We start from the raw sequence: 13,175 nt of genomic DNA on the forward strand, positions 1-13,175 counted from the left end.
TCCCAAATCATTCTTGCATGGCTGTATACTCTTTTCATTTGTAATTAGTGTGAAGGGAGAGGGAGGTGCTCTCTCCCATTCATTCTAAAGCTAGAGTGAATTAAGATTCCTGCAAGTGTTAACATATTTGAAAAGTTGATCCTCAGTGGGCAGGATTACCCCTTTGTTTACACCAAAACATTCAGTCAGATTCAGTTCATGCTGTCTGAGGAATAAAGTAATTTGTAGGACAAAAAAAACTCATAGAAAGAGAAAATGCTTGTGCTAACAGAACATTGAGGTAGTTTTATCATCTAAATAATGTTCTTAAATTCATTATTAACATTCATTTTGATATGGAAGTTCTGAAATTATGCAAAATAAAAATGTCTCTTCTCTCTGGGAGGGAGATCCATTATCATCTCAGGAGCTGTTTTCACTGAGGTAAATCTGTCATGGTTCCTGTTAGGCATACTTTTAATGCATATGGAAATCATCTTTGTTACAAATCAAAATAATCACAATTGACTTGTTTTATTTGTGTAGTTCCTGTAAAAAAAAAAAAGGGTAAAATGTTTTAAAATTTAAACAGCATCAGTAGGAAAATATTTTCCTCCTAAAGCACTTCGGCTCTCTGTTCTCCTCATGGTTACATGCCTGAAATTATTTTTCTGAATTTACCATTTGCTAGTCAAGGCATTCCTAGCTTTTAGAAGACATGTTTTGAAAACTTTGAATTTTGAAATGATTCCTCCCCCTGCCCCCGGCCTAAATTTCTGAGTGAAAATGATGTACCTTCAGTTTGGCTTCCATCATAGTAGAAAGTAGACACTAAAAATCTTTTTTGGGAGTGGGAGAAATACCTTACGTTTTTAAGTAAGGTTAAATCTATAGGCAATCTGAAGGCATTATTAATTTGAAGGTGATGGTTTTGAGAAGCATATTTTCATACCTGAATCTTTCAAATGCTTTGGTCTAGTAAAATGGTATTACATTTACATGCTGTAGTCACACATATATTTAAAATATTTTATTCAGATCGTCAAGATTCAAGAAGCCACAGTTCAAGAAGAAGCTCTCCTGAATCAGATCGTCAGGTCCATTCCAGATCTGGGTCCTTTGATAGCAGGGAAAGGCTTCAGGAGCGAGATCGACATGAACATGATCGAGAACGAGAGAGAGAGAGGAGAGAGGGAAGACAGAGAGACTGGGACCGAGATGTTGACAAAGACTGGCCGAGGAGCAGGGAACGAGAGAGACTCAGAGAAAGAGAGAGGGAGAGGGAGAAAAGACGGGAGCTGGACAGAGAGAGAGAGAGACAACTACCTGACACTGCTGAAAGAGAGAGAGAGAGAACTCTCGACATCTCCTCTCAAAAAGAATCAACAAAGCACAGTGAAACGAAACTGGACAGAGATCACGAAAAGGAATTTGATGGTGTTTGTCGGGATTCAGCGGCTTCAGAGAAGGAAAGAACAGACAAAGATTTAGGACCTTTACAACGTTTTGAAGATGGAAATGAGGCCGAAAAGGTAGAGAGTTTAGAAGGTGAGATATTCTGGGAAAGAACCTGGACTGACAAATATTTTATGCTTTCCCTTTTAGCATAGTGCTGAACTGAGCTATACTAGAATAATTTTCTACTGAAAGGCTTATTAGCTCCAGCTTCTCTACTGTGGAAGCAGACACAACAAGAGAGAAATCTGATGAGCATCTTCCTTAGTGTTAATTGTGTTAGTGTTCTTTGTTAATTTCTAAAGAAGTCTTGAGGCAAAGAAACATAAATGATCTGAGGTATAATTTCGCCAAGGTGTAACGTTTCGGAATAGGCAGTTTGCTAAAGAATAACACCAACATTTAATTGCCTTGTTATATCATTATAAGATCTATTTCTCAGTTTGGAAGTGACAGGTAATGAGTGAAAAAAAATGAGCGTTGAGTTGGAACTGTTCTTTGGGGTGTTTTTCTGCAGAGCCCAATTATCATAGAAATGATTGTCTGATTAGTAGGTGAAACATATGTATGGCTTGGCACAACAGTCCAAAAATGGCTTTCCTGAGGTAATCTTACTAAATGCAGCTTCAGTTTGCTGGCCCTGATGGTACTGGGGAAAACGTGTTTAGGATTAATAAATAAAGTAAGGGGCAAACACTGGCAAACTCTTAAGAGTTTGTCACGTGCATTAGACAGCTTGAGCTTTGCATGGATATGGCATTGGGGAAGTACTTTTAACCTATACCACCAACATAAAAGAAGCAAGAGTTTAAATCCAGAGTAACTGGTGTACATTACAGTTATGTTCAGTAAGTTGGGGTTTTATGGTGATTGCAGGAGTTTTCTTCTCTAAAACCTGTTGAGAGGAAAAAAGGCATTTGTAGGATTTGGAATTTTTGGATGTTTGGGGTGGTAAGGCCTGAAGTCCATAGTCTTCAGAAGCAGAAAGAGAAACAAAAACTTTTGTAGTTTTACACAAGATAACAGGACATTGTCTCATCATATTTGCATTATTAATAAGAATTATCTGTAGTGTTTGTTGTTAATTTGGGCAGTTAAATCAAATGTTGTCTGGAGAGGATGATGAGGAATATTTATTACTTATTAAATCTCCTACCTGATTACTCGCAAAGTGGACACTAAGGTTGACTGGTACAATTGAGAAGATTCCATTTAAGGAGATTATCTGTGGAGTGGAAGCAGTTGTCAAAGATGGTATTTGGAGTGAGCATGGGAAAGTGTGCTCTGTCTTGCTGTAATGGACAGCATTCAGCGATTTTTAAGCTAGAGGAAGGAATGGTGCAATAAATCTGAGAGTGCAATGTGGTAACTTCAGAAAAGAGTTGGTGAAAGGCTATTCCTAGGTACATTATCTGTTTCCAAGAGGGCATCTGTAACTAAACAGGCTGTGGATGCTAAATGTGTTCTTAGCTCTAGCCTTTCAGCAGTCTTCTTGTAAGTGTTTTAATGTGTATTCTTTGGTGTATTTTTCAAAGGGTGTGTTCTAAATTCTCTGAAAATTATCATCTGTAGGAAGTTATGGTATATTTAGGATTATTTTTTTAGAAAAATAAATGTCTTTTGTAAAATATTAGATGGCATTCCATTTTATTAAAGCATATTATATATAGCATGTTTGTAATTTTCTAAGATTTAGTGTACTTTATTGTCTTTCATTACTTTATTACTCCTGTTTACGTTGCTCCTTTTAGCTGACTAGTGTGTCGTGTTTTTAATGCAGAATTAATATAAAAGTACATTTCTGAAAAAAAGCAGTAAAGGTAGTGATAGGATTATAATCTAGAAATTATCAAACTTTGATTTGAAATTCAAAATTGAGAAAGTAATCTTTTTTAATCATGTATTGAGAACTATGGATTATTATTTTTAATTGCTTCATACAGTAATTTTTTTAATGGTTCATCTGTGCTGTCCAAGCATATAGTTATGGTGAGCTAGTGTATCTTGTAGATCAGTGTGGAGGCAGAAGATGAATCATACAGGCAGTGAATATTTAAAATCGTAAGACACACAATGAAATCTAGTACAGATCGCCTTATTTTCCTTTTAAAAAGGAAAAACTTTTTAGAAAAGTAAATACAATTTCCAAATCTGATGACGTTAAGGAGGTATCTGGTATTTACTTGGACAAATTACTGTAGTATGTTGTCTAACAAAATGTGTGAGGATATAATTACTAAATTATTGTAATGTCTTGAACCTTAATGTGTTTGCTCTAGGAGAGGGCTTAAATAATGCCCAGGATGCTATAGGCTTCCTCCAAAGCACTGCCAGGTGGTCTGAGTAGTTAATTTACGCTCTGCTAGCATGTCTTTTACTTGCTTTTTCCATGCTGATTTTTAGGTTAGTTGAGGTGATATCCCTCCCCCCCCCCCCCCCCCCCCCCCCCCCCCCCTTCTTTCCTCCCCCCTCTGTAGCTATTACAAAGGCAAGCAAAATAAAAATTGGGGGCAACTTAAAATGGAGGCAGTTTCCCTTTTGGCTAAGGGAGCTGGAAGGTATTAGAATAGTCATCCACAGGGGAGGACCCCTGTAAATTGTCTAGTTTGTATGGCACAACTCATTGCCAGTACCGTGGTGGAGAATGCTAAGAAGGCCTGAGTTTTGAGCAGTGTCCTGGTTTTGGCTGGGACAGAGTTAACTCTCTTCTCAGTAGCTGGTACAGTGCTGCGTTTTGGATTTAGTGTGGCATACTTACCTGACAGGGGAGACACCATGATCAGGCAGGTGGTTTTCCCAGGGTGAGGCTCATCCCCTGCACTCTGGGTGTGCTGACCCCTGCGATTTCCCCAAATGCGGGAAACTCGACTGCATAATTTGTGGTAGTGGGGGACTGCGTTCACGCTCTCCCCTGTTTGCACCACACAGCCGCTCCCTCGCTCCCCGTCCCCCCCTCCCTGCTCCCGGTGGGATGGGGAGGAGAATCGGGAAAGAAGGCAGAACTCATGGGTTGAGATAGGAACAGTTTAATAACTACAGTAAAATATAATATTAACAATAGTAATAATGAAATATAATAGTAATGAAAAGGAATATAACAAAAAAAGGAAGGGGGGGGGGAAGGAAAAAACCCCAGTGATGCACAATGCAATTGCTCACCACCTGCTGAGCGATGCCAGAGCTGCGATCCGCACCTCCTGGCCAACTCCCCCTGTTTATATACTGATCATGACGTTCCATGGTATGGAATATCCCTTTGGCTAGTTCAGGTCAGCTGCCCCGGCTATGCTCCCTCCCAGCTTCTTGCACACCTGCTTGCTGGCAGAGCATGGGAAACTGAAAAGTCCTTGGCTTAAGATGAGCGCTACTTAGCAACAACTGAAACATCAGCATGTTATCAACATTATTCTCACACTAAATCCAAAACCCAGCACTGTACCAGCTACTAAAAAGAAAGTTAACTCTGTCCCAGCCGAAACCAGGACAAGCAACAGGGTTTCCAAATGCTTGAATCAGATCTTTCAGTTTTGGAGTTGAGAGAATACCTTCAGATGTTACTTTCATGAACTGCAAAATGCAACGTTTGAGTGTCTTGTGTTTACAGGTTTTAAGGAACATGTTTACACATACAGCACAGGTATTTGTATATGCATATAGTATGTGGATGGATAGGAGTGTAACAACAACTGAAGAAGTTTGGCATGGCTTTCTAAAAGCACTTCTTGTGACTTCCACAAGGAGTCTAAAACTCTGTGAATAATTGCTTCATTCAGGATATCTTGCACCTTCTTGTATTTTGAGGTTTTGTTCTTTCTCTTGTAGAGCCTTTGGACTGAATCCTGAGTTTGGATTCACGTGCAAAAGCATTTGAAAGACTTTGTGGTGCTAACTTAGATATGTATTATTAAGTACATATCAGATATCAGGTAATCAACCTATGTTTCTTCTGAATATGGCCTTCTATGTGCAGCTTGACTAATACTGCACCAAAAAAAAAGACCGAGATAGGTAAAATTCAGACTGCTGCATTGTGTATGGGAGAAATAACTTCTCTGTTTCCATGAGTTGATACGTGTTTTGATGTTGAATATACTTGTCCCTAAAAACTGTTTAGTTTGCTGAACCTCTTTGTTTTCAGGCTGCTTAAAGCATGTTTAGAAAACAAGAATGATTGCTTTAAAGCTACAGTATGTATCTGTCTCTGTAGGAGGAGAAGATGAAGCAAAGATTGATGATGTACAGTCACTGGGGTCTGGTGCTGGAGAATATGAGCCAATCAGTGATGATGAACTGGATGAAATTCTGGCAGGTGATGCTGAAAAGCGGGAGGATCAACAGGAGGATGAGAAGATGCCTGGTAAAAGTATAGCAAAACCCCTTTATGATTATTTGAATATAAAGATTAGATCAGTTTGCATATAATGCTGTTATGATGTTGACAGTATTGCTGAATTAGGAATGCAGTTTGTATGCTCTTCAGTATTTCTCATTTGTTCTGTAATAGTCAGGTAAGCCTGAGAAGTATAAAGGTAAGTAAAGAGTACCAGGAGCTATATTGTGAAGTAATATTTATCTTGTTTTATATAGCTAGAAGGGTAAGCTTTTTGTTTTTATAAACTTGTTTTCATTTATCCCATTTGTTTTTGGTCATTATTTGGAACAGATATTTTTATGAACAGATTTTATCTGTGCTTGAATGCTTCCCAAATGCACTTGGAAGCATGGAATCTTCTACTTGTCCTAAGTTCAGCTGAGTCATCTGGGCTATATGATCAGTGTTCATATTTTCTATGATAAACATACTAGACAAAAACAGTTGTATGGTTATTTAATAAATAGTGTATCTCTCCTTTGAAAAAAACATCCAGCATCCAGAGTTGAAATACTAGCTTTTTAAGCATTTAATTTGGATCTGTCATAGCACATTTAGTTGTACTGTGACTTTTGTGAATGCTTAAGTGATGAGTCCAAGTCTGCTGGCTAAGCAGGGTTCAAGCAGCCTTCCACAAAGGGGTTACAGTAAAAATGAAGCAGAATATTAGGGGTGTGGTTTTTTTAATCCAAGAAGCTTTATATTTGTATGCTCCTTTTTTCCACCAGTCTAAGTGAGTTTTGACGTTCTTACCTGAAGTGTGCTTTGAGTGTGCTGGATCTGGCTTTGAGAACTGCAGAACAATGTTCATCTAATATATATTGCTTTTAGGAGATGGGGATGTACGCAGCATGTGAAATTAATCAGCTGTTGTAAGGGGTGATGATGTGATAACTCATTCTCTGTCAATGTTTTTGCAGATCCTGTGGATGTTATAGATGTAGATTGGTCCAGTCTTATGCCAAAGCAGCCGAAAGAACCACGTGAGCCTGGGGCTGCGCTCTTAAAATTCACACCAGGTGCTGTGATGTTGAGAGTTGGCATTTCCAAGCGATTGGCAGGACCAGAACTCTTCACCAAAATTAAAGAGACTTGCCAGAGAGTGTTAGAAAAACCTAAAGGTAATTGTTTCTGCAGGGATTAAACTGTCTTTTGTACTTAGTGAAAGTCCTTATGAAATGTGCATTAGTTCATTATTTTAGGTTTCAAGACCACAGAAAGCGTATAATGAGTATTGTGTGAAAATTGCAGGAATGTAATACATCTGCATGTCAATCAAATTAGCGTTTTAATTCCAGCAGTGGTGAGGTCTTGAATAATAGCCTAAACACAATTTTTCATCCTAGTGGAGTATTCTTTTTGTGAGACCATTCATGCTTTCCTAGCCTAAAGCGTGTCAGCTGTTTTTTGGAGAGCTAAGTATCTTCTGCAGTGAGTTAGCAGTAACATTGCGAGAAAGAAATAAGATTTCTTATTTTCTCTGAAGGTCCTCTGCATGTCCTCTCATTTTCCTTCTGAGGATCCTCTTCAGAATGCATAGATGGGCATTTTTGGGTCAGAATGAAGGAGCTAAGTGAAATTTGTATATTATATCTCTGCTAGAAGTGGGAAATTAAGTAATATGCAGGTCTGGCGTTTGGACAAAGTGTGTGGTGTAAGACATGCATGATAGATGGGATGGTCATGAAGTGTACCAGTGCTGTTTACTACAGTTCTGTAGTGTAAGCAGGGCTTTTGCATGAGAGAGAATACTGATTTTTCTCTTTGGCATCCCAGGAACCAGTTGAGCTGCTTGCAACAACTTGCATGGTAGAACTGGTTTTTTAGGACTATGAAACATTTGCTTTCTAAGGTCTCTATGCAATATATTCCAGGATCTAAACATGAGAAAATTATGGCTTATAAATAATAGTATCTGCAGAGCCCCTGTTTTTAGGGAATAGCAGATTTTTCTGATTTTTCTGATTTTTTTTTTTTCCTCCGTAAATTCTAGTTCTTAATTTGAAACAATACTTTTTAATTCTTTGCAACGTTATTCTTTATGCAGTTGTCTTGTTAATCTCACAGTCTCAGATAAGTGGAGAGAAAAAAAATAAACAAACTGCATCTCCCAGCCCTTTTAATCTCCATGAATGTCACTGCTTGCTTGAGCCATTTAAATTGTATAACTGTTAATCGTGGTCTGTTGCTACTGCTTCTACTTTTTTTAAAAGTCAAATTAAATGCAAACATTTTTAATGCATCACAGTATAATTTGAGGTGTGTACTTGGTGTTAGTAAGTATTGTAAATGTCCCACTGCAATATTTGCAGCTCTTTCTATGCAGTATTAGCTTTCTTGTAGTTTAAAAAAAAACACCTCAGCTCTTATGCTTAAGAAATCACATAACCAATGTAATTGATACAATATTGAGTCTTCCTGAGTTTGCAAACTGTCTGATATAATAAAGGTATGAACTATGTCTCTCTCCCTGTAAGCTTTAATTTTGCTGTATATTTCAACACTTCTTACCAGGGATTCCTTGCAACAGGAACTGCAGTGCAGAATCACTCCACCTGGCTGTTTAAAATGATACCCGAAATAACCTCAGCAGTCCTTGCATGCTTCTCTAGAAATAAACAGAAAGTCCATACTGATAATAGGAGGCTTTCCAGCACTGCCTCTGGGCTGTCTTAAGTGTACTCAGATTCAGCAGAACTTTGCTCTGGAGAGGAAGCGGGATTAAAGTGCCTCCGCTGATTTCCCTTTGGTGTGTGCAGTCTCTCACACATCAAAGTTGCTACATGTGGAACTGCCAGTAGGCTTTCAAGTGTATGCATTTCCTCTAATCTGCTAGGTGAAGGTTCCTTGTATATTGATTACAGAGCCACGGCATGTATGTTCTAAACAAAGGTGCAAATACGGTGCCCTGAAAAGCGAATGAGTTTGAGCTAGATATTCAGTGTGCGTTACAGTGAAAATGCAGTGTTTTCACTTTGGACTTCTTCGTGGTGGTATAATTTGTTTCCCTGTTTTATTCCTGAGTTTGGTGTTCCCTTCTTTGTTCTTATTGTGGATGAAAAGTTTCTGGTAATACACTGAAATGCAGAAAAAAAGGAAATGATAACTTGTTTCAGGGATTTTTTTTTTTTAATTGTTTTTCTTTGGAAACAAAAATCTGTAGTATGTGATGGAATTGAGATTTGTAGCTGACTTGCCCTCTATCTCTTATATGCAATTGTTTCCTCTAAGGATATGGACATGCTTACTTGCCAGATATGCTTGGCATCTGGCGCCTAAGCAGACTCTGCAAGCTGTCAGTGTTACCTCTGAAGTGGCCTTTTTGTGTCTTGTCACTTATTTGTGTTGTTGATTGTCAGTTGAGGTTGTCTTGATGATTTAAGTGCAATTCTCTTTAACCTGCCCTTGATTTCATGTAACTTTTTTGTTTCTTTTCACCTTGTTTAAAAACTAGTCTTACTCGGCTTCATCCAAATTCTCTGAGTGGTTTAAAAATGCATCTTTGTTCTCTTCTGTGTGCATACTGCCAAACTGCTGTAGCAGTCTTTGCTTTTAGCTGCTATATTTTCCCCAAGTTTGCTGGTGTCTCTAGTGAGGTGTTAGATTCTCTGCCAAACACCCGATGTTTTACTATATAGAGGTGGCTGGATTGGACTTAGCTACGTCCCTTACCTCCCCCCCCCCCCCCCCCCCCATCTTCCTATTTATTGTAAAAGGGTTATAAATCAATGAGCTGTGGTCCAGCCATGTGCACTTTTTTTGTCTTTGTCTTTGCATTTCAGAGAAACAGACTTGTTGCAGAACAAGACTTACCTTAGGATCTGTCTTTTGTTGAAGTGGTTAAAGTGTTCTAGCTGCGCACTGTTTCTTCTGATAAATGTATTAAAGGACTAGTCCTGCCACGGAGGGCTGTTAACAAATGCTTTAGGTGAACTGGTAGGAGAGGATAGTTCATTGGCATCCGTTGACTTGTTCTCTAGGTTCACCTACCGTGGATACAAGAATTATTCTACATAGTCGTATTTCACTTCTGCATAGCCATACAAACCCTGTGTTGACACTGGTACAGTTATCTGATGTCTTGCTGAGAACTGAAACTTAGACCACTTTCTGATTAATGCTAGTAGTAAACACCTTTCGTCACACGTCTGACCATAAATGATACCCCCTTTTCTGTCCCAGAGCTGTCACTTGATTTTTAGGCCTCTCAGTGATTGCTGTCTCAATATTGCTTTTCAGTGCTGAAGCTACATACAAGGGTACCCGTCCTTCCCTTTAAATGGTCAAGGATTTATTTGTTTTTTTTATAAACTGCAATATCCTTTTTTCCGAAACCTTGATATTGTTTAGAAGGCAGAAACACAAGTAGTAAAACTTTAAGGAATTTCATATTACTGTATATTGCTATTCAAAAATACCACGTATATGTTGATCTCTGCAAATACCAATTCTTTCTAGATGCAGAAAACCTTTTTGAACATGAACTGGGGGCCTTGAACATGGCTGCACTTCTAAGAAAAGAAGAGAGAGCAGGTCTTCTCAGTAATCTGGGTCCTTGCTGTAAAGCGCTGTGCTTTCGAAGGGATTCTGCAATTCGTAAGCAGCTAATGAAGAATGAAAAGGCAAGTGGTTCATTTACAGTCCTTGGTCAAAATATGGAAACACAGATTTCACTATGCAAAGCATTTCTCTAGGGAGATAATTTTTGTGTTTGTTGTTCTGAAGTAAACCTAGTCCTTTAAATAATGGAGAACGGACTTTTATTTAAAGAGGTTGTAGAGTATTTATTTTTTACTTAGGATGAGAGATTAGTTTAAGATTGAGACTAGAGGTGGGTGCTGTTTCTCATTTTGGGGTTTAAATTCTGGAGATACATTTTCTATATTTAGAGAATACATAATAAAAATAATTGGTTAAAATACAGTTTCAAAGGCAATTGTTGAATAATTCTCCTGCTTGAGATTCCATGTACTTTTATAAGAATTATAAGATTCTCTTCTTCCAAGTTAAAATTGAAAGAAAAAATACTTTAGCCAGTTTTTGCACTACAGTAGGTTTTATGATCTTGCATGCTAATAGAAAAGTCATTAATTCTCAAAGTCTTTTCTAGTGAATATGTATGATTAAACCTCTAATTATTGAGAGTACTTGAGGTTAATTTCTCAGCTTGCATGTTAAAAGCCACTGTTTCCAGTTCTTTCTTTTTTTATTTTTCGTTTTTCATTTCAACAGGGTGCAACAAAACAAACTTATACAAATTCTGCAGCAATGGACAGCGACTTGTTACGGTTGAGTCTACGGTTATTCAAACGAAAGACTGTGTGCCAAGTTCCTGGGCAGGAAAAGACAGAGGATAGTAAAATTCCACAACCGGCTATCCAGCAAGAAGTGTGTGTGTCTTGAGCGAATGACCGCCGTGGCACTTTCTAGTTGATTTCCCACTACCAATGTTGGTATTGATGTTTAGAACTGGTTGATTGGAAAACAGCTGTAGAAGATGGAAGAAAATACTCCGTTTGTACACAGATAAGAATTATTGGGTTTGGATGTGAATAAAAGGTGTAAAAAATAAAGACTTCTGTGTGAAGTTCTCTGCAGGTTTTATAATATTGGATCTTACACTGTAACATAAACCTGTTTTATGGTGCATCAAGCGTAATAATGTGAAGATGTCTGATTTTAGCAGTTTATAACACTGCCTGATATTAAACTGAAGAAAACTGTCTGCGTATCTTTTTCCTCATTATGAATGAGTTGTTCCACCACCACCTCAATACACATCTGGAATTTCTTAAGTACCTTGCTTCCTGGGAGTCTGGCTACCTCCACTTTCCAGATCCCTTTCTTCTCACAGCAGCCTCTGGTGTGGATCTGGATTTGGACAAAACTCTAGCTCTTTTCTATCTTTAGCGTAGGTTTCCTCTGATAATTTCTGGACACCAAAATCTAGTCTAGTCACTTAAGGCTCCCCTTCTTGTTGATGAAAAGAAGTAAAAATCTTCCAGTTTCCTGATTTATGACCAGTTTTAGATGCCTGTATTTATGAGACTAACAGCATTTTGGAAATGTCTGCTGCTTACAAAGGAGGACTAGTGCATATATTTTACATTCTGCTAAGTATCGGGGCAGATCAATCCCATGCAGCAACCTGAGGGTATTTCACACTTGATGAGTTTCAGGAGTTTTTGGATGTTGGCAGTAAAGGCAGTGAGCAACAATGTTTTGCTGGGTGTTACGGATTTCAGGGGCCTGATTAGAGACTTGTCAAGCCTGGACTCAATTTTGTAAGAATTGTTTTCAGTTTGAGAAGTTAGTATCTTGTGTGGGATCTTTGGATTATACTGGTCAGATATGTTTGGGTAGTCTGTGGAGGCCTCCATGTGAAACTGAGACTTCTAAAACTTCAGACTAAGTCTCTGTGTACACCTCTCTAGTTTTCCTGGGTTTAAACCTGAACTGTTGCTTTGAATTCTGCTGATAGAGAGTGGGAAAGAAATCCTTCGTTTAACCTTGATACTGGCTTGCTGCAAAGCAGCTTGTTTTCGTTGTTCTCATTCAGGTTGAAAATGAGTTATGAACCACTAAATTTTTTGACAGTTGGTTTATATTAGTTTCTTACCCTTTTTCTCTGCTTGGAACCAGCACACTGAGGTGAGATGTTGACTGTGCAGTTTAACAGGCAGGCCTGTCTCACATCTCTTGTGATTACTGGCAGTTGTATTGGCTTCAAGCAAAGGCCTAAATATGAACAGCAATTCAGTTCAAATACAAAGCTTACTGTAATGCTTTCCTATAATGCCTAGTACATAAGCATTCAGTAAAATGTTCTTATACTACGTTTAAAGAATTGTTAAAGAAAATGTGAGGGGGTTTTATTTATATTTTTGTAAGTGCCCACACACTAGTGTATATGTACTTGTATCAAATACAAATGATGTGACAAATTTCTACCATTTGTTTGATTCTTATTAAACTATGTGATCCAGGCAAAACTTTATCTTCTGAAGTTTTTCACTTGTTGAACATTTTTAAGGGACTTGGTGACTATTATTTTTAATGTAATTGGTGATTTTATGTACGCTTATAAAAAAAATAGTGTGTCTTTTAAACACACTAGTGCTTTAACCTGAGCAAGAGTTAAGAAACCTGTTCTATTCAGCATTTAAATGCGTTCTCACCTATTTTATAGCTACAATAATGCTGCCTTTAAGCTGAAAGTATTAGATCATTGCTTCCAATTATGTTAAAGCCTATCTTAATCTCCATCTCTAAAAGACATAAAAATGTTTGATAGCTAGAAACAGCCTTGTCTAAGACTGCAGTACACAAAATAGATTCACTGTGTGGCATTTAATTACACTGTGCTTAC

At 38.0% G+C, this 13,175-nt stretch overlaps 1 protein-coding gene and 1 non-coding gene across 2 annotated transcripts in view; both read left to right on the forward strand.

Annotated features, from left to right (window-relative positions):
* Window positions 1-12,788, forward strand: part of ZC3H13 (zinc finger CCCH-type containing 13) — a 46,103-nt gene extending 33,315 nt beyond the window's left edge. The window contains exons 14-18 of the mRNA XM_050893756.1: window positions 1,018-1,527; window positions 5,645-5,791; window positions 6,727-6,927; window positions 10,265-10,428; window positions 11,039-12,788. Coding sequence (XP_050749713.1) covers window positions 1,018-1,527; window positions 5,645-5,791; window positions 6,727-6,927; window positions 10,265-10,428; window positions 11,039-11,209 — 1,193 coding nt within the window. The 3' untranslated portion in view covers window positions 11,210-12,788. The remainder of the gene's footprint in view (window positions 1-1,017; window positions 1,528-5,644; window positions 5,792-6,726; window positions 6,928-10,264; window positions 10,429-11,038) is intronic.
* On the forward strand, window positions 4,185-4,348 carry LOC127029816 (U1 spliceosomal RNA). The gene has a single exon (XR_007768247.1). It is a non-coding gene; the product is annotated as a U1 spliceosomal RNA (small nuclear RNA).
* Window positions 12,789-13,175: the final 387 nt, after the last annotated feature.

This window comes from Gymnogyps californianus, chromosome 1, assembly GCF_018139145.2.
Source record: "Gymnogyps californianus isolate 813 chromosome 1, ASM1813914v2, whole genome shotgun sequence".
Classification (NCBI taxonomy): Eukaryota; Metazoa; Chordata; class Aves; order Accipitriformes; family Cathartidae; genus Gymnogyps; species Gymnogyps californianus.